This window comes from Hypanus sabinus, chromosome 21, assembly GCF_030144855.1.
Source record: "Hypanus sabinus isolate sHypSab1 chromosome 21, sHypSab1.hap1, whole genome shotgun sequence".
NCBI lineage: Eukaryota > Metazoa > Chordata > Chondrichthyes > Myliobatiformes > Dasyatidae > Hypanus > Hypanus sabinus.
This window is the reverse complement of record NC_082726.1, coordinates 29,752,260-29,773,829: the sequence shown is the minus strand read 5'-3', so window position 1 is coordinate 29,773,829 and position 21,570 is coordinate 29,752,260. Positions and strand designations below refer to the sequence as shown.

General features: G+C 41.5%; 1 protein-coding gene across 9 annotated transcripts in view; it reads right to left on the bottom strand.

Moving 5' to 3' along the window:
- Positions 1–20,573, bottom strand: part of fam149b1 (family with sequence similarity 149 member B1) — a 117,147-nt gene extending 96,574 nt beyond the window's left edge. For 2 of the 9 annotated variants that reach the window (XM_059946196.1, XM_059946195.1), the window contains exons 1-2: positions 20,378–20,561; positions 15,290–15,403 (exon numbers count right to left, since the gene is read on the bottom strand). In XM_059946196.1, coding sequence (XP_059802179.1) covers positions 15,290–15,403; positions 20,378–20,424 — 161 coding nt within the window. In that variant the 5' untranslated portion in view covers positions 20,425–20,561. Of the gene's footprint in view, positions 1–15,289; positions 15,404–20,377 lie in introns of all 9 variants that reach the window. The other 7 variants (XM_059946201.1, XM_059946200.1, XM_059946203.1 and 4 more) reach the window with 5 other exon arrangements.
- Between the last annotated feature and the right edge of the window lie 997 nt (positions 20,574–21,570).

Here is a 21,570-nt window from a genome sequence, read left to right as displayed (position 1 = left end):
TTAATTGATCCTTAAATTCTCTATAAAATTCAGGGGGAAAACCATCATCTCCCGGTGAGTTATTAACCTGTAGTAAGCCCAGGGCTTTTTCAATTTCATCCCTACAAAAAGGGGCATTCAATTCTTCCTGATTTGGTTGACTCAATTTGGAAAGTTGTAAATTAGACAAGAAATCATCAATTTTCAATGAGTCACCCACTGATTCTGATTTATATAGTTCCGAATAGATGTGACGTCGTGCCCATTAATCGGGCGCTTCCCTGAATAACTCCTACAAAAAGTTCTTTATTACCTGTTTATAAGGCTCTCATATAACTTTAACAAAAGCAATGGTTAAAAGGAAAAATGTGGAAATCCTACTGGTGCTAGTGCTGCTTGCCCTGCACTCACGGGGGCATCTGGAGTTGAGAGACGTGGGAGCGATGATGAGGCCTGCTTGTCGGACGGTTCCTCTGACCCTGCGAAAGACCTAAAGACTGTGGCAGCATGATGCGGTGATGGCTCGGGCAGTGACTTCGTGGCCGCAATTCATGAGTTGGCTGATGCAGTCCGGACTTTAACCAGTAGGATGGACAAATTCAAGAGTCATTTAGACCTTATCATTCAAAAATCTAAGGAAATGAAGCAGACTTTGGAATCTTTAAATTTGCGAACCCAGGATTTAGAAAATAATACAAAGGATGTTGTGAATAGATTACAAAGCCTGGAAAAAGAAAAAGATTCCTGGAGGATTGAGAAAGTAAAAATAATGGATAAACTGGACTTCCTTGAAAACTATAACCATAACCATATAACAATAACAACATGAAAAAAGCCCATCTTGGCCCTTCTAGTCCGTGCCAAAAGCTTACTCTCTCCTACAGAGGGAAACCTGTAGCAGTCTTATCAACTCTAGATACAAAATGATACATTTTAATTTGTTACATTAGCTATATCTCACATAGCAGAAGAAATAATATCAAAATAGTGGGTTTAAAAGAGGGACTGGAAGGAAGTGACACAGTAACTTTCTTTCAAGAATGGATCCCCAAAGTTCTGGGGAAAAAGCATTTTGACAAAGAATTAATTATAGAAAGAGCACACAGGACTTTACTCCCCCGACCACTTCCAGAGCAAAGGCCGCGTTCTATACTTAAACGCTTTTTGAAGTATCAAGATAAACAAAAATTATTACCAGCTGCAGCAATAGAGGCCAGGGAGAGAAATGGTCTATTAAGAGTTTGAAAGGGGAAAGATATCCTTCTTTCCAGATATTAGTGTGGCCTTGTTAAGAAAAAGGAAAGATTTTGACTTAACAATAAACAATAGGTGCAGAAGTAGACCATTCGGCCCTTTGAGCCTGCACCGCCATTCTGAGATCATGGCTGATCATCGACTATCAATACCCAGTTCCTGCCTTGTCCCCATATCCCTTGATTCCCCTATCCATAAGATATCTATCTAGCTCTTTCTTGAAAGCATCCAGAGAATTGGCCTCCACTGCCTTCCGAGGCAGTGCATTCCAGACCCCCACAACTCTCTGGGAGAAGAAGTTTTTCCTTAACTCTGTCCTAAATGATATACCCCTTATTCTCAAACCATGCCCTCTGGTACTGGACTCTCCCAGCATCTGGAACAGATTTCCTGCCTCTATCTTGTCCAATCCCTTAATAATCTTATATATTGCAATCAGAGCCCCTCTCAATCTCCTTAATTCCAGCGTGTACAAGCCCAGTCTCTCTAACCTCTCTGTGTAAGACAGTCCAGACGTCCCAGGAATTAACCTTGTGAATCTACGCTGCACTTTCTCTATAGCCAGGATGTCCTTCCTTAACCCTGGAGACTAAAACTGTACACAATACTCCAGGTGTGGTCTCACCAGGGTCCTATACAAATGCAAAAGGATTTCCATGCTCTTGTACTCAATTCCCTTTGTAATAAAGGCCAACATTCCATTAGCCTTCTTCACTGCCTGCTGCACTTGCTCATTCACCTTCAGTGACTGATGAACAAGGGCTCCTAGATCTCTTTGTATTTCTCCCTTACCTAACTCTACACTGTTCAGATAATAATCTGCCTTTCTGTTCTGTTCTTACTCCCAAAGTGGATAATCTCACACTTATTCACATTAAACGTCATCTGCCAAGTATCTGCCCACTCACTCAGCCTATCCAAGTCACCCTGAATTCTCCTAACATCCTCATCACGTCACACTGCCACCCAGCTTAGTATCATCAGCAAACTTGCGAATGTTATTCTCAATGCCTTCATCTAAATCGTTGATGTAAATCGTAAACAGCTCTGGTCCCAATACCGAGCCCTGTGGCATCCCACTAGTCACCACCTGCCATTCCGAGAAACACCCATTCACCGTTACCCTTTGCTTTCTAGCTGCCAAATAGTTTTCTATCCATGTCAATATCTTCCCCCCCAATGCCATGAGCTTTGATTTTACCCACCTTTCTCCTATGTGGGACCTTATCAAATGCCTTCTGAAAGTAGATCCACTGGATCTCCCTTGTCTAACTTCCTGGTTACATCCTCGAAAAACTCCAATAGATTAGTCAAGCATGATTTGCCCTTGGTAAATCCATGCTGGCTCGGCCCAATCCTATCACTGCTATCTAGATATGCCACTATTTCATCTTTAATAACGGACTCTAGCATCTTCCCCTCTACTGATGTTAGGCTCTATGTCCTTGGCCCATCCATACATCTGGGAGATTGCTTGTGTCTTCCCTAGTGAAGACAGATCTAAAGTACTTATTAAATTCTTCTGCCATTTCTCTGTTTCCCATAACAACTTCACTCAATTCATCCTTCAAGGGCCCAACATTGTTCTTAACTATCTTCTTTCTCTTCACATACCTAAAAAAGCTTTTGCTATCCTCCTTTTATATTCCTGGTATTCCTGGCTAGCTTGCGTTCATACCTCATTTTTTAATGCTATGCAATCTCTGACTTACTTTGTCAACCACTGTGGCCCCTCTCCCCTCTTTGAATCCTTCCTTCTCCGGGTGATGAACTGATTTTGCACCTTGTGCATTATTCCCAAGAATACCTGCCATTGCTGTTCCATTGTCTTTTCTGCTAGGATATCTGTCCAGTTAACTTTGGTCAGCTCCTCCCTCATGGCTCCATAGTCTCCTTTGTTCAACTGCAACACTGACACCTCCGATCTGCCCTTATCCTTCTCAAATTGCAGATAAAAGCTTATCATATTATGGTCACTACCTCCTAATGACTCCTTTACTTCAAGGTTGCTTATCAAATCCTGTTCATTACACAACACTAAATCCAGAATAGCCTTGTCCCTGGTCGGCTCTCGTACAAGCTGTTCCAAGAATGCATCCCGTAGGCACTCTACAAACTCCCTATCCTGGGGTCCAGCACCAACCCTATTCTCCCAGTTCACCTGCATGTTGAAATCCCCCATAGCTACTGCGACATTTTCTTTGCCACATGCCAATGTTAACTCCCTATTCAACTTGCACCCAATATCCATGCTACTGTTTGGTGGCCTGTAGACAACACCCATTAGGGTCTTTTTGCCCTTACTGTTCCTCAGTTCTATCCACACAGACTCTACTTCTCCTGATCCTATGTCCCCCCTTGCAAAGGACTGAATCTCATTCCTCACCAACAGGGCCACCCCACCCCCTCTGCCCACATTTCTGTCCCTACGATAGCACGTATACCCTTGTACATTCATTTCCCAGGAGGTTTAACAAGGAGGTTATTAAAGAATAAAGGTCTTCAATATTCTTTATTATATCCAGCAAAGCTGAGAATTACTCTGCCAGATGGAGGGAGGAAATTTTTTTACTAACCCCCAGGAGGCGATAAACTTTATTCAATAAAGCATCTGAGACACCTTGATTCAGAATATCTTCTGGAACAAGAGACCTAGAAAGATGTATCTTAGACGAAGATAATTTGATTTTCTTTATTAATATAGATTAACAACATTATAATCTTGAACTTCGAAGCAATATGATTATGGACAAAGACTATAATGATTTAAAATATTGATCTTAAAATTCATATGATTATGGATGGAAATCACTATGAATATTAATTTCCTATTAAATCTATTTAGCTTTTTTCTAGATATTTTTGAATTATACTACTTAGAAACTATATAGTTCTAATTTTGTTATAACTAGTATGAGTCGCTTTGATTACATAGATTTTTTTTGATATGTTTAATTTTTTGAATGCTGGATATAATATTTAAGGTTATATTTTAGTAAGTTTCTTTGAATTCTCTTTCTTTGGATATACTGCTATATTAATGTTATTTACTTTCAATATTATAGATTATGTTAGATATTTAGTAATAATGGGTGTGGAATACAATTTATTTTGTACAGATGTTTAATTAAGGAGTTATTGGGGGACTGGATAATCATTTTTTCTTTTTAAAAAAAGATTAATTATGTTACATGTTAAAGAATGTCTATCTTTAGTGCAATGTTTATCGGACCCCACAGTAAGAGGGGTTAAGGCGCCGTGGACTTGGAGCGCTAGTTGGGAGGGTTTTTCTCCTTTTTTAAAATCTCTTTTTTTCTTTTATTTTCTTTTCTCTTTGGTTTCCCTTCTATTTTCTATACTCTATTGAGAATGGCACCAAATATCTCAGAGTCACTCAAAGAAATGGGATTAATTTATAATTTTTTGTGGGCAAGATTTATCAACTAATAAAATCTGATAACTATGAATAGAGCAATTAAATTTTTAAGTCTTAATGTTAATGGGATAAATGGACCGATAAAAAGGAAAAAGGTTTTGGCATATCTTAAAAAAAATCATATTGATATTACCTTTCTTCAAGAAACTCATCTTACAGTGACAGAACATAACAAATTAAAGACAGGATTGGTTGGTCAAGTAATAGTGTCCTTCCTTAATTCTAGAGCCAGAAGAGTGGCAGTGTTGATAGGGAAGAATTTGCCAGTGAGGGTGGAGAGTACTATCATAGACCCGGCTGGAAGATCTGTTATGGTCAACTGTCAAATACATTCAGAATCCTGAAAACTTTTGAATTGATATGCCCCCAATTATGATGGCGAGAAATTTATTCAAAATATTTTTCTGAAAGTTGTTCAAGGATATGAAAATATCTTAAATGGATTTCAGTTTTTGTCTGGATCAGTTAAAAAAGTCGTGAAGGTCAGGGCAGCAAAAACCACCCTGGCCTTCATGAAAGACTTGAATATAATAGATGCTCGGAGATGGCAGTATCCAAGGGAAAGAGATTACGGTACTCGTTCTATTCAAAACAATGTGATTCCTACTCTAGAATTGACTTATTTCTACTATCAGCTAAATTAGAAAGTCAGATCATTCAAACAGAATATGCCACTAGACTACTCGGATCATCCACCTTTAGTTTTATCACTTGAAATGCCTAGTAAACAAAAAACATTATATAGGTGGCGTTTTAATCCTTTGCTGTTGAAAACACCAGAGTTTTGCAGTTTTATTAGAGCACAAATAGAACTCAAATAGAACTGTGAGATGAACTCACCCTCTACTGCCAGTAATTTTTTATTATGGGATATATTAAAAGCTTATTTAAGAGGACAGATAATTGGATATGTTAAGGGCATAAAAATAAATATGTAACAGAATTAAATGAATTGGAGAAAGAAATACCACAATTAGAAAAAGATTATCAGAATTCAACAAGAGGAAAATTATAAAAAATTAAAATACAACATAAAACAAACCTATAGAATAGAAAAAAAATACTAAAATCAAAACAACAATATTATGAATTAGAAGAGAGAACCCATAAAGTACTATCTTGGCAATTGAGGGTGGAAGAAACCTCCAGAACAATAAATGCGATCTAAACAGGGGAAGGCAAGATTTCATATAAGCCAAAAGAAATAAATGATACTTTTATGCCAGTGATTTTTAGTCTTATTCTAATTTCGAATAGACCCCATTTGCCTGTTAACTCATTTATCAGTCCAGATCCTTTAAAAATTGTTACTGTTTCCGCCTCCACCGCTTCCTCGGGCAACATTGTGTGAAAATTCAGATATTATGCAAATACCTATGTCAGCATGTTGTTTATTGACTATAGCTCAGCCATTTAACGCCATCATTCCTCAGTCCTGATCAAAAAGTTCAGAACCTGGGCCTCTGTACCTCCCTCTGTAACTGGATCTTCAAGTTCATAACCGGAAGACCACAATCTGTGTAGACTGGAAATAACATCTTCACCTCGCTGACTATCAACATTGGCACCACAGGATGTGTGCTTAGTCCACTACTCTACTCTCTCTACACCCTCGACTGTATGGCTAGGCATAGCTCAAACAGTATCTGTAAATTTGCTGATGATACAACCATTGTTGGCTGGATTTCAGATGGTGATAATAAGGTGTACAGGAGTGAGACATGCCAGTTAGTTGAGTGGTGTTACACCAACAACCTCACACTCAACATCAGCAAGACCAAAGAACTGATTGTGGACCTCAGGAAGGGTAGGATGAATGAATATCAACCAATCCTCATAAAGGGATCAGGAGTGGAAAGTGAGCAATTTCAAGTTCTTCACTGTCAATATCTCTGAGGACCTAACCAGGGCACAACATATTGATGCAGCTATAAAGAAGGCAAGACAGTGACTATATTTCATGAGGAGATATAGTTTGTCAACTAAACCACTCGAAAACTCCTACAAATATACCATGGAGAGCATTCTGACTGGCTGCATCTCAATCTGGTTTTTTGGGGGGGGGGGGGCTGCTACTGTACAAGATCGAAATATGTTGCAGAAACTTGTAAAATCAGTCAGTTGCATCATGGGTACAAGCCTGCATAGTATCCAAGACATCTTCAAGGAGCGATGCCTTAGGAAGGAGGCATCCATCATTAAGGGTCCCCACCACCCTGGATATGCCCTCTTCACAATGATACCATCGGGAAGGAGGTACAGAAGCCTGAAGGCACACACTCAGTGATCCAGGAACAGCTTCAGGAATCCTCTGCCATCCATTTTCTAAATCGACATTGAACCCATGAACACTACCTCACTACTGTTTTATTTCTGTTATTTTGCACTACTTATTTTAACTTCACTACACTATTTTGGAGTTTAATGCTGAGAAGTGTGAGGTTCTACATTTTGGCAGGAATAATCCAAATAGAACATACAGAGTAAATGGTAGGGCATTGAGGAATGCAGAGGAACAGAGAGATCTAGGAATAACTGTGCATAGTTCCCTGAAAGTGGAGTCTCATGTAGATAGGGTGGTGAAGAGGGCTTTTGGAACGCTGGCCTTTATAAATCATAGCATTGAGTACAGAAGTTGGGATGTAATGCTAAAGTTGTACAAGGCATTGGTAAGGCCAAATTTGGAATATTGTGTGCAGTTCTGGTCACCGAATTATAGGAAAGATATCAATAAATTAGAGAGAGTGCAGAGACGATTTACTAGGATGTTACCTGGGTTTCAGCAATTAAGTTACAGAGAAAGGTTGAACAAGTTAGGTCTCTATTCATTGGAGCGTAGAAGGTTGAGGGGGGATTTGATCGAGGTATTTAAAATTTTGAGAGGGATAGATAGAGTTGACGTGAACAGGCTGTTTCCATTGAGAGTAGGGGAGATTCAAACTAGAGGACATGATTTGAGAGTTAGGGGGCAGAAGTTTAAGGGAAACACGAGGGGGTATTTCTTTACTCAAAGAGTGATAGCTGTGTGGAATGAGCTTCCTGTAGAAGTAGTAGAGGCCAGTTCAGTTGTGTTATTTAAGGTAAAATTGGATAGGTATATGGACAGGAAAGGAGTGGAGGGTTATGGGCTGAGTGCGGGTAGGTGGGACTAGGTGAGATTAAGGGTTCGGCACGGACTAGGAGGGCCAAGATGGCCTGTTTCCGTGCTGTGATTGTTATATGGTTATATATGGTTACACGTACATACACACACATATATACACACAAAGATAAAATATATAAAATGCAACTCAGCTATTTTTCTGTATTTATCATGTATTTCATTGTTCTGCTGCCATAAAGTTGACAGCTGATTCTGTAAATTTTACCTCTTAAAACTCATTTAAACATTTCCCTCCATCTCAAACCAATGCCCTCTAACTTTAGGCCCACCTGAGATGAGAAACAGACTCTGTTATGTACCCTATTAAGCCTCTCTTAATGTTATATACCTTTATCATGTCACCTCTCAGCCTTCTGTGCTCCAGGGTAAACAAACACAGTCTATATGGCACAGGACAGGTATGTTCCAGTTGGAAGGACCAACAAGAATGACAAGCTAAGGTAACTTTGCATGATGAGAACGATGGTGAACTTAGTCAGGCTGGAAAAGGAAGAATATGTAAAGCTTAGAGAGCTAAAATCAAACTGGAGCACTTGAGGTTTATAAAGAAGTTAAAATAGAACTCAAGAAGAGAATTAGGAAAGCCAGGAGGGTCCCTGAAAAGATCTTAGCTTTTACAATTAAAGAGAAACCCAAGGCATTAAACACCAACATTGAGAGCGAGAGAATAATTAGGGAGATAGTAACACCACTCACAGATAAAGGGGGAACACATACAGGCAGATGGCAGTTAATCCGAGTAAGTAAGAGAGGAATTGAAGTTTGGGAGGTTAAATAGCATAACTCCAAATGATGCACCAACAGATTTCTCTTAGGCACAGATAGGATAGACTGCCAGAATGTTTATCCAGGGTAGAAATGTCAAATACTAGAGGGCACAGCTTTAAATTTAGAGGGCATAGTTTAAAAGGGATATATAAGAGTTTTTTTTTCTTAAAACACAGATTGGTTGCACTACCATGGGTGGCAGTAGTGTGAAAGTAACAATAAGGCAAGGGTTAACATAACCTCCAGACAGAGTGCAGACAGCCCAGGCAAGAAAGATCTTTGAAGAGTACAGCTTCCCTTTGCACACCAGGCACTCCAGTGATCTAAGACACACACACACCAACTAAGGGGCAATTACTTTATTAACTTTAAAGCATTATTGGTTGTCAGCTTGTAGTTTCTCTCGACTTTTAACACCTAGATTGTAAATGACGAATGATCTTGCAAGTAAGGAATTATACATACATACTTTACCAAATGGTCAATGACCATAATTGCTCGTCAGTTCTGTATAAAAATAGCATTTCTCAGTTCAGAATTCAGAACAGTATCACCAGATAGGGGCCATGCTGTTGTACTTGTGCACAAGTAAAATAAAGTATAATTGAGAAATGAATGTGAGTATTCAGAGTCCAGTTAATCAGCGATGACAGTAGTAACAAATATGACAGTAACATTCACTGGACATGTGAATACACTGAGTGGGAATGAACAGGGATAAATGTCCACGTGCAGACAGAGGGATAAGTTTAATTTAGTACTTTGTACAGTCATTGTCGGCCAAAGGATGTTGTTCCTATGCTGTACTGTTCTATGTTTTATCAGAATTCAAAGACTCAGAATCAATGCTGGTACGGTCTCTGGGGCCTAATGGGTTCTTAGGTAACTAAGGGAGGTAGGAGAGGAGATTGCTAGGACCTTGTCAGAGATTACTGCATGCTCTGTTGTGATAGGCAAGGTCCCAGAGGAATGGAAATTAGCTAATGTCCCAAAGGGCTGCAGATTAACCAATGGTGTTGTTTTGTTTAAGGGCAACCAAATAAATCAGCATATTTTAAACCAAAAATCAGGAATTTTATGTGGCAAGCAACTTATTGGAGAAGCTTCCTTGGGACAGAATTTATATGCATTTAAAAAAGCGTATCTTCAGAAACAGATTTAATATCACTGGCATATGTTGTGATATTTGTTAACTTTGTGGCAGCAGTACAATGCAATACATGGTAAATATAGAAAAAACTGAATTATAGTAAGTATAGATAAGTATATTAAATAGTCAAGTTAAACTAAACAGTGCAAAAACAGCAATAAAATTAAAAAGCATTGAGGTAGTGTTCATGGGTTCAAGGTCTAATTAGAAATCGGATGGTAAAGGGGAAGAAGCTGTCCTGAGTGTGCCTTCAGGCTTCTATACAGGCAGTCCCCGGGTTAAGTACGAGTCCCATTCCTGAGTCCGTCTTTAAGTCGGATTTGTACGTAAGTCGGAACAAGTACATCCGGCATTATTTAGCGTCAATTAGTCAAACATTTGACTTAGAATATAGTGTATATTTTACCTTTCTATGCACATAAAACACTTAAGAAATGTATGTATTCCAATAATTAAACCACTGCGTTGCTTAGTAATAATTGTAGCTTTCATCATGGCAGGGCCTTTCACATGCTCCATTATTCTCACTTTATCTGTTATCCTTTAAAATTGTTCCGATTGTTGACCGACTGTAGCCTAACGCTTTTCCAATGACTGATGGCGTTTCACCTCTTTCCAAACGCTTTATTATTTCCACTTTATTTTCAATCGCGATCGCTTCCCGTCAATGGAACAGAAACACTGCAGGCGGTGGGTCCCGAGCTGTAATGAGTCCTGAGCTGTGCCGGCTCCCGAGGTCTGCTGGGTCCTAAGGCCCACTGCACTGAATTCCCCGGGTCCTAAACTTCACCGCACTGAAACAGGCTAAATGGGACAAGTGGGGGCTGTGCTGGGTTTAGGTATTTCATCCTCCACTATATTGCGTGTGGGAATTTAAACTGGAGGTGGCTGTGTTTTTTTTTTACGAGGTCGAGTTGCGAACTTGACATCAACCCAGCATGGATGGTACGGGAGTCACTGGATCGACATCAACTCGGCACGGAAGTGGTCTTTCACTAGATCAAACTCAGGAAACTCTATTCTCGAGCCCAGCGCTGATCTCACTGTGCCACCAGCCGGCAAGAACGGGGGAGGGGGGCGGGGTCAGGGTGAATCTTACTAAGAAAAATTTAAGCCAAATACAAAGTTAAACACTCAACACAGTGTCAACAGCAACGACTTAAAATGCCGGACGGCTTCGCGATCTGACTTAAAATGGCAGACAGTGTTCTCCCTTGGTTCGTAAGTACGAGTTGTCCGTAAGTCGGACGTTTGTAATTCGGGGACTAGCTATACCTCCTTCCCGAAGGACACTGCTTCCTGAGGCCCCACTCCTCAAAAGTGTCTTGAATACTCTAGAGGTTAATGCCCATGATGGAGCTGGCTAATTTTACAGCTTTCTGCAGCTTACTTGGATCCAGTGCAGTAGCCCCCCATACCAGACTGTGATGCTGCCAGACTGAATTCTCTCCACAGTACATCTGTAGAAATTTTCAAGTGTTTTAGGTGACAAACCAAATCTCCTCAGACTCCTGATGAAATATAGCTGCTGTCTTCACTTCCTTATAGCTGCATCAATAGGTTGTAACCAGGTTAGGTCCTCAGAGATATTTCAACACCCATGAACTTGAAATTGCTCACCCTTCCCACTTCTGATCCATCTATGAGAATTGGTTTGTGTTCCCTCATTCTATCCTTTCTGAAGTCCACAATCAGCTCTTTGTTCTTACTAACACTGAGTGCAAGGTTGGTGCTGTGACACCACTCAACAAGCTGGCATATCTTGTTCCCATATGCCCTCTCATCACCCTCTTATTCTGCCAACAATGGATGTAATAATTGTCAAATTTACAGATGGCATTTGAGCTTTGCCTAGCCATGCAGTCATGGGTGTAGAGAGAGTAGAGCAGTGGACTATGCACACATTCCTGTGGCGCACCAATGTTGATTGTCAGCAAGGTGATGTTATTACCAATCTGCATAGATTGTGGTCTTCTGGTTAGGAAGTTGAGGATCCAGTTATAGAGGGAGGTACAGAGGCCCAGGTTCTGTAGCTTTTCGATCAGGACTGTAGGAATGATGATGTTGAACGCTGAGCTATAGCCAATAAACAGCATCCTGACATAGGTATTCGTATTAGCGATGCCAGTGTGGCTTTGTACAATGGATGTGAATGAACAGATTTTTTGAGGAAGTGACTAAAATGGTTGGATATTGTAAACATGGACTTCAGTAAGCTTTCTATAAAGTCCCCCACAGGCCAATAGAGCATAAATCAGTACAGCACAGAAGTAGACCCACCAGCCCATGATGTTCTGCCAAATTAAACAAAAGTCTACTAAACTAGTCACTTTTGTCTACAGAAGTCCATAACTCCTCCAGTTTCTATAGCCTCTCATGTTAAATACATGCTTTCTAGTGTTAGATATTTCGAACCCAGAAGAATGATATTGACTTTGTGGTCTATTGATGCCTCTCATAATCTTATAAACTACTTAGAGGTTTTCACACAGATTCTGTTGCTAAGAAACACAACCCATGTTTGTCCAACCTCTCTCAATAGCACATGTCCTCTGATCTAGGGAGCACTTTAGTAAGCCTCTTCAGCATCCATTTTGAAAGCCTCTTGAAATGGGGTGACACAAATGAATGCAAATTGCCAGATGTGGCCTAACCAGTTAAATATAGCTCCATCCTGTCTCTTGATCTCAATCCCCTGACTATTAAATCAAGCATTTAGGCTTCTTTACTACCCTATCAGGTTGCTATAAACTTGAACCCCAAGATTTTTGCTGTACTACAACACTGTTAAGAGCCTTGCCACATACTGCATCCTGTCCCTTTACAATTGATCTCTGAAAGTGCAACACTTCATATTTGGCTACATTAAACTACATCTGCAATTTCTCAATCCAGATCTGCAACTGATCTATATCCCTCTGTATCCTTTGCAATCTTCTGCACTATCAACGATACCACCAATTTTAACTACATGAAAGCTATCCGTGTTTTCATCCAAGACATTTATATACGTCACAAACAGCAGATGTCCCAGTATGGATCTCTGCAAAACACCATTGCTGTCAGATCTCCAGCCAGAATAAGCCTGGCAACCACTAATCTGTCCTCCTATAGACAAGCAAATTCTGAATCCAAATAGCCAAGTCACTGTGAATCCCACATATCTTAATCTTTTAGATGAGCCTACCATGTGTGACTTTGTCAAATGGTTTACTAAAATCCATGTAGAGAACATCCACTGCCCTACCTCCATCAATCGCCTTAGTCACCACCTCAAAAAAACTTAATGTTTTTAAGATTTGACCTACCCTATACAAATGTATGCTGACATGCCCCACATAAGTGACAGTTCTCTAAATGCTCATAAGTCCTGTCCTTTGGTATCATCTACAATAACTTCCCTACCACTGACATAAAACGCATGTTCTGTAGTTATCAGAAACATCCTTAACCAACAGAATAATACTAGCTACTTGCCATTCACCCAGGATCTTGCCTGCAGCTAATTAGGGCGCAAACATCTTGGTCAAAGCCCCAGCAATCTCATTTTTTGTCTTGCTCAATAACCTAATCCTGGGGATTTACCCACCTTAATGCTGTTCCGGAGACCCAACACTACCTCGCCATTAATCTCAAAACACCTCATTCAATACTTTACAACATCCCTCCAATTGCAAACATAACTTCTCCCCTTTATCCTGTGCAATTATACTCTATCTCGTATGCAAATGACGTCGGGATTCTCTTTAATCCTACTTGTGCAGGACATCTCATAAGGCCTTATGGTAGACTAAGTCCCTTATGGTAGGCTTATCCTGAAGATTAAAGTGTGTGGGATCTATAGTGACGTGACCATTTGGATTCAAAATTAAAACTGTCCCCATTGACCCTATAAATATAAAATTATGACAGGCACTGATGAGGTAGACGAGAGGGGGAAAGTTTAAAGTAGTGTGCAGTAAGTTATGTTATGGCAACCTGCCTTAATGACTATCGTCCAGTCGAACTTACATCCAGTTTGATGCAGAGCTTTAAGAGGTTGGTGATGAAACATATCATTCCTGCCCGAGAAGCAATTTGGATCTGCTGCAGTCTGCCTACTGTTACAACAGGTCAACAACAGATGCCTCTTCACTCAACCCTGGAACATCTGGACAGGAACATGCATACATCATGATGCTCTTTATTGACTACAGCTCAGCATTCAATATTATTATCCCCTCAAAACTAATCAATAAGCTTCAAGACTTAGGCCTCAATACCTCCTTGTGCAAATGATTCTCTATTTCCTCATTTGCAGACCCCAATCAGTTTGGATTGGCAACAACATCTCTTCCACAATGTCCATCAGCACAGGTGCACCACAAGTCTGTGTCCTTAGCCCCCTGCTCTACTCACTTTACACTAACGACTGTGAGGCTAAGTACAGCTCCAATGCCATATTTAAGTGTGCTGACACCACCGTCATTGACTGCATCAGTCAATTGAAAATTGAAAATCCGGCTGAGTGGTGTCACAACACCACCCTCTCACTCAATGTCAGCAAGACCAAGGAGCTGATTATTGACTTCAGGAAGAAGAAGATGGCGGTCCTGGGCGGGAATCAGAGGTGGAGAGGGTCAGTAACTTTAAATTTCCTGGTTTTATCATTTCAGAGGATCTGTCCTGGGCTCATCAAGTAAGTTCCACTATGAAGAAAGCACAGTAGTGCCTCTTTCTTAGTAGTTGGTGAAGATTCGGCATGTCATCTAAAACTTTGACAAACCTCTGTAGATGTGCCATGGAGGATATATCGACTGGTTGCTAATTTATTATTATTTCTTTTTCTTGTATTTGTACAGCAGCTTTTTCTTCATCATGCTGGGTCCCATCATTCTTTGATTCTATAGTGTTTCTTGTATTTACTGTGAATGCCCGTAAGAAAATGAATCAGGGTTGTATCTGGTGACATACATGTACTTTGATAATAAACTTATTTTAAGCTTAAAACAAAGAGTGGTGGCTGCCTGGAATGGATCACCAGGGGTATTAGTGGATGCAGATACGACAGTGGATTTGAGAGGCAATGGAGGAACATGGATCATGGGGAGGAGGAAAAGATTTGGTTTATTTCAGCATCATGTTCAGCACAGACAATGTGGGCCAATGGGCCTATCTTGTGCTTAATGTTCTATGAGAGTAGGTCATTCAGAGGGTGGTAAGTGTATGGAATTAGCTGCTAGAAGAAGTGATTAAGGCAGGCACTGTAGTATAATTTAAGAAACACTTGGATAGGTAAATGGAAAGACTGGGCTTAGAGAGACATGGGCCAGTGCAGGAAATCAGAATGAGCTGGGTGGGCACCACAGTTGAAATGGACTAGTTGGGCCACCTGCGCTATATTAATGTATGACTCTATCATGAAGCCTCCACAAACAGATATATGTCAATAACTAGATAATCTGCCTTGCTTGAGGGATTGCTTCAGACATGCTTATTCAACACGTGTAAATAAAACAGCAGAATGATGCTATAGGACTAGAGCAGGTGAAGCACATACCCACTGGAGCTGGAATCTGCATCCTCAATGCTGGTGATAGGCGAAGGAGCTGAATACTCTGCTTGTTTGTCTGGCACTGGGTGGCTATCTGAGTTAGATTGCAACAGACAACATCTGTGAAAATAAAAGCCAACTTTTACACCAGGTTGGAGTCATAGAGCAATACTACACATTTATAGCCCCTTTGTCCCTGTGATTCCATGCCAATTACATTATCTACCTAGCTAGCCCCAAATTCCTGTTTTCAATCCATATCTAAGATACTTCTCCTTTATGTATCTCTCCAAGTGATTCTTAAATAATATTTTATCTGTTTCAACTACTTCCCCTTCAGCCATTCCATATATCACCATCCTCTGTCAAAAGTTACCCCTGAGGACCTTTATCAGTATTTCCCCTGCCATCCTAAATATATGCTCCCGAGTTTTGGGAGTCCCTCTCCTAGAGAAAGACTTGTCACTATCCATCTTATCTACATCTCTCATAATTTTAAACACTTCTATAAGGTCTGCATCATCATCTGGTTTGGAGGGGCCCCTGCACACAATTGAAAAAAGCTGCAGAGGGTTGCAAACTCAACCAACTCCATCAAGGCACCAGCCTCCCCAGCATTGAAAACATGTTCAAAAGGCAATGTCTCAAAAAGGCAGCATCCATCACAAAGGACCCCATCACCCAGGACATGTTCTCTTCTTAATGCCGCCAGAGCAGAGATATAGGAGCCTGAAGACACACACTCAACATTTTAGGAATAGCTCCACCCCCTCCACCATCAGATTTCTGAATGGACAATGAACCAACTCATGAACACTACCTCACTATTCTGGCACTACTTATTTAATTTAACTTTTTATATATTATTCTTGGCACAATAGGTCTACACTGGATACAATCTTACTGGTTCTCCACTTAGGCTTGGCCCACCTGGACAACTGAAATACCAATGTCAGGCAGCTGTTTATGGATTACTAGTCAGCATTCAACACCATCGTCCTCTCAGTACTAATCAACAAGCTTCTAAACCTGGGCCTCTGTACCAGATCCTCTGCAGCTGGATCCTAGACTTCCATATCTAGAGACGATAGTCAGTACAGACCAGAAATAACATCTCCTCCTCACTGGCAATCAACATTGGTGCACCTCAAGGATGTGTGCTTAGCCCGCTGTTCTTCCCTCACAAACCCATGACTTGAGTGGCTAGACACAGGTCAAACGCCATCTATAAATTTGCCTATGATACAACTGTTGGTGGCAAAATCTCAGATAGTGACAAGCAGGTGTACATCGTGAGACAGATCACCTGATTGAGTGTTTGTCACAATAGCAACCTTGCACTCATCATCACTAAGACCAAGGAATTGATTGTAAACTTCAGAAAGGGAAAGTTGACACCAGTCCTCATTGAGGGGTCAGCAACGGAAAGGGTGAATTGTTTCAGGTTTATGAGTGTCAACATCTCTGAACATTGATCCTGGACCCAACATATGGATGTAATTATAAAGAAGGCATGCAAGTGGCTATATTTCATTGGGGCTTGAGGAAATTTGGTATCTCCATGTACCATGGAGAGCAATCTTACTGGTTGCATCATTGTCTGGAATGGAGGTGCTTCAGAGGGTTGTAAACTCAGCAAGCTCCATCATAGCCCCTAGCCTAACCACCATTGAGATAATCTTCAAAAGGCAATGCCTCAAAAAAGCAGCACCTGTCATTAAGGGCCCCCACCACCAGAGACATTCTCTCTTCTCACTGTTACCATCAGGGAAGAGGTACAGGAACCCGAAGACATACAATCAACATTTTAGGGGCAGCTTCTTCCTCTCCACTATCAGATTTCTGAATGAACAAAGAAACAACCCATGAACAGTACCTCAATATTTTGTTCTCTTTTTGCATTATTTATCTTTTCTATATTTCTTATTGTAACGTAGTACTTTTAACGTACTGCACTATACTGCTGCCACAAAACAACAAATGTCAGTAATAATAAACCTGATTCTGATTGCTTTGAGGGTATTGTGGTGGACATTGTCTCATGATAGGCTGATGCAGAACATAAAGGTACATGTGATCCCTTGAGGTTTAATAGACTGGAAGACAAGGGGATGGGTGTTATTCTGAATGGAACAATTATGTTCTGCAAGGATCAGTGCTGCAATCTCTGTGTGTGATATATTTAAATGGTTTGGATGGAAACATAGGTGAGCTGGTTAGTTAGTTTGCAGATGACACAAGTATTATTGGAGTTGTGGATGATGAGGAATGTTGTCAAAGGATTCAGCTGGATGTAGACCAATTAGACTTAGGAAATGGCAGAGTTTAACACAGACGAGTGTGATGTGTTGCACTTTGGGAAGTCAAATGTTAAAGAATGTAGGACTTCAGAACACTGATGTAGGGGGTTATGGGCTGCAGCTCCATAGCTCCCTGAAATTAATAACACAAATATTTTGAATGGTAAAGAAGGCTTCCTATATACCTGCTGTTGTTTATCTGGGTATTGAATATAAAAAACAGGAAATCATACTGCAGTTGTATATAATTTTAGTTAGGCAAAATTTGGTACATTCTGTTTATTTCTGGTTACCATATTTCAGGAATGATGTGGAAGCTATGGATGGGGTGCAGAAAAGGTTCAACAGGATCTTACCTGGATTGGAGTATTTTAGAAAAAAAAAGAGTATGCCTGATGTAGTGTGTGAAGGAAGTGAAGTGGGTGCAGTTACTGTTACAAGAGAGAAGGTGCTCAAAAAGCTGAAAGACCTAAAGGTACATAAGTCACCCAGACCAAAGGATCTGGACCCTAGGGAGGTAGCGTTACAGATTGTGGTGGCATTAGAAATGATCTTTTAAAAATCATTGGACTCTGGCATAGTGCTAGAGGACTGGAAATTGCAAACGTTAATCCACTCTTTAAGAAAGGAGGAAGGTAGCAGAAAAGAAATTATAGACCAGTTAGCCTGACGGCAGTGATTGGGAAGATGTTGGAGTCAATTGTTAAGGATGAGGTAATGGAGTACTTGGTGACACAGGTGAAGATAGTACAGTCAGCACGGTTTCCTTCAGGGAAAATCCTGCCTAACAAACCTGTTGGAATTCTTTGAGGAGATTACAAGTAAGATATATAAAGGGGATGCACTGGATGTTGTATATTTGGTCTTTCAGAAGGCCTTTGACAAGGTGCCGCACATGAGGCTGCTTACCAAGTTAAGAGCCCATGGTATTACAGGAAAGTTACTAACATGGTTACAGCATTGGCTGATTGGTAGGAGACAACGAACGGGAATAAAGGGATCCTTGTTTGGTTGGCTGCCAGTGACTAATGGTGTTCTGCAGGAGTCGGTGTTGGGACCACTTCTTTTTATGCTGTATATAACTGATTTGGATGATGGAATAGATAGCTTTGTTGCCACATTTGCAAATGATATGAAGGTTGGTGGAGGGGCAGGTAGTGTTGAGGAAACAGGTAAGGCTTAGACAGATTAGGAAAAAGGACAAGTAAGTGGCAAATGATATACAATTTTGGAAAATGCATGGTCATGCACTGTGGTAGTAGAAATAAATGTGCAGACTATTTTCTAAACAGGGAGAAAATTCCGGAATCTGAGATGCAGAGGGACTTGGGAGTCCTTGTGCAGAACACCCTGAAGGTTAACTTGCAGGTTGAGTTGGTGGTGAGGAAGGCAAATGCAATGTTAGCATTCATTTCAAGAGGTCTAGAATATAAGAGCAAGGATGTGATGCTGAGGGTGTATAAGGCACTGGTGAGGCCTCACCTTGAGTACTGTGAACAGTTTTGGGCTCCATATCTTAGAAAAGATATGCTGGCATTGGAAAGGGTCCAGTGAAGGTTCACAAAGATGATTCCAGAAATGAAAGAGTTATCATACGAGGATCATTTGAAGGCTCTGGGTCTGTACTTGCTGGAATTCAGAAGGATGGGGGGGGGGGGGGATCTTATTGAAACCTTCTGAATATTGAAAGACCTAGAGAGAGTAGATGTGGAAAGGACTTTTCCCATGCTGGGAGAGTCTAGGACAAGAGGGCATAGCCTCAGGATGGAGGGGCATCCTTTCAAAACAGGGATGTTGTGAAATTTCTTTAGCCAAAGGGTGGTGAATTTGTGGAATTTGTTGCCACATGCAGCTGTGGATGCCAGGTCATTGGTCTTATCTAAGGCAGAGATTAATAGATTCTTGATGGGACACGGCATCAAAGGTTATGGGGAGAAGACCGTGGAGTGGGGCTGAATATCATACTGTGATGTAACCAGTCAGGAAGCATCTGCACAAATCTTCAAAAATCTTTGATGGCATGCCTAATCTTTTCAAGCTCCTGGTGGACCTCCTTTGTGATTGCATCAGTGTGTTAAGCTCAGGATAGATCCTATGAGATGCTGAGGTCTAGGAACTTGAAACTGCTCACCCTCAATGAGAACTGATGTGTTTCTCCCGACTTCCCTTTCCTGAGGTTCACAATCAATTCTTGTCTTGCTGACATTGAATGCGAGGTGGTTGTTGCAACATTACAAGAACTTTGTCACTCCGTACACGTCCTCATGGGTCTCCATTTGTTCTTCTAATTCCCATTAACTATTTGGGCTCCAGAGTATAACCACAACAGTGATCATGCCCTACTTAAATCTTGTCTCCACTCATAAAGTTTCACCAGATGATACCACAGTAATTTCATTTCAGACTACTGCCCTGATGTTGTCCGTAATCAGAAATGCAACTCCCCTTCCTCTCTTTCCTCCTCCTCTACAGTAGCTGTACACTGGGCCATTTAGCAGCAGTCACTTCGCAACCCATGGGATGTGTTTCCTACATTACCCCACCCCCAACCCCACGATCTGTGTTGCCGCATCTCAACCAAGGGATGTTCTTCCCCTTCCCCAATCCTTGAGACCTCGGGATGTGCATCACATCACCCTCGACCCACAATCTACGCTCCTCATCCCATCCAATTCACCCCTCCACCCCGACCCAACCATCAGGACTGTGCTCCTCTCCCCCCCACCCGTCCCCCGGGCTGTGTGCGCTCCGGACCGCCGAGGCAGGCCGCGTGGGCCTGGCTTCCGCCACTCACATTTCCAGCGTGTTGCACACCGGCTTCCGACGGTATCTGCGAATCATGCCGCCGCTGAGCTCCTCGACCCGGTCACATCTCACCGCCAGTGCCCGACCCACCCGTTCGACCTTAGGCCGCGTCTTCACAGCCCATCGTTACCATAACAACCGAGCCAGCTCGCTGCCTGACGGGAGGTCACATGACCCGGGGGTAGCGAACAAGCTACCTTTCACCCTGCGTTGGCTGTCCGATCTTCCGGGTATAACCAGCATCATCTGTCCGCACGCTTCTACTGTCTGCTCTCCCACTGCCGCAACGGTCCCCAGCCTCGCAGAAAATTTGCTGTAACAATACCTGAACAAATGAGTTAAACAGGTCGCTGGAAAACTACCTGTGCCAGCGGAGAGCGGGGCTCCGGGGAGACCGGCTATCTTGTGGCTCAGAGAATGATGTAGCCTACTGCTTCACTGGGCTGGGGTAGAGGGAACATCTAACACCACCCGCTTCTTGATACTATCCTGCTCCGAACTATCAAGATGCCCTTGGTAAGATGATGAGAGGCATTGATCGTGTGGATAGTCAGAGGCTTTTTCCCAGGGCTGAAATGGTTGCCACAAGAGGACACAGGTTTAAGGTGCTGGGGAGTAGGTACAGAGGAGATATCAGGGGTAAGTGGTGAGTGCGTGGAATGGGCTGCCGGCAACGGTGGTGGAGCCTGATACGATAGGGTCTTTTAAGAGACTTTTAGATAGGTACATGGAGGTTAGAAAAATAGAGGGCTATAGGTAAGCCTAGTAATTTCTAAGTAATTTCATGTTTGGCACAACTTTGTGGGCCGAAGAGCCTGTATTGTGCTGCAGGTTTTCTACGTAAATCCTAAACTCCCTAGTTTCCATTATATTCTCCTTGCTGAATACAAATGTAAAATCTCCATTCAGAACGTTGCTCACAACCCGTGTCCACACATAATAGTCCCTAAGGTTCTCTCCTACACTCATTATAATCCACAGTTGCCCATATCTGTTCCTTTATTTTGCTTGATCACACCTTCAATAAGCTTTATGGTCCAAGTACCCTAAGTCGCTATCTTTGCCGTTCATCCCTACAGGAAACATGCTGGCCCTGAACTCACTAAAGCTCAATGAGCCAGGAACAGTTTCTTCCCCTCTGCCATCAGATTTCTGAACAGTCCATAAACCCATGAATATTAC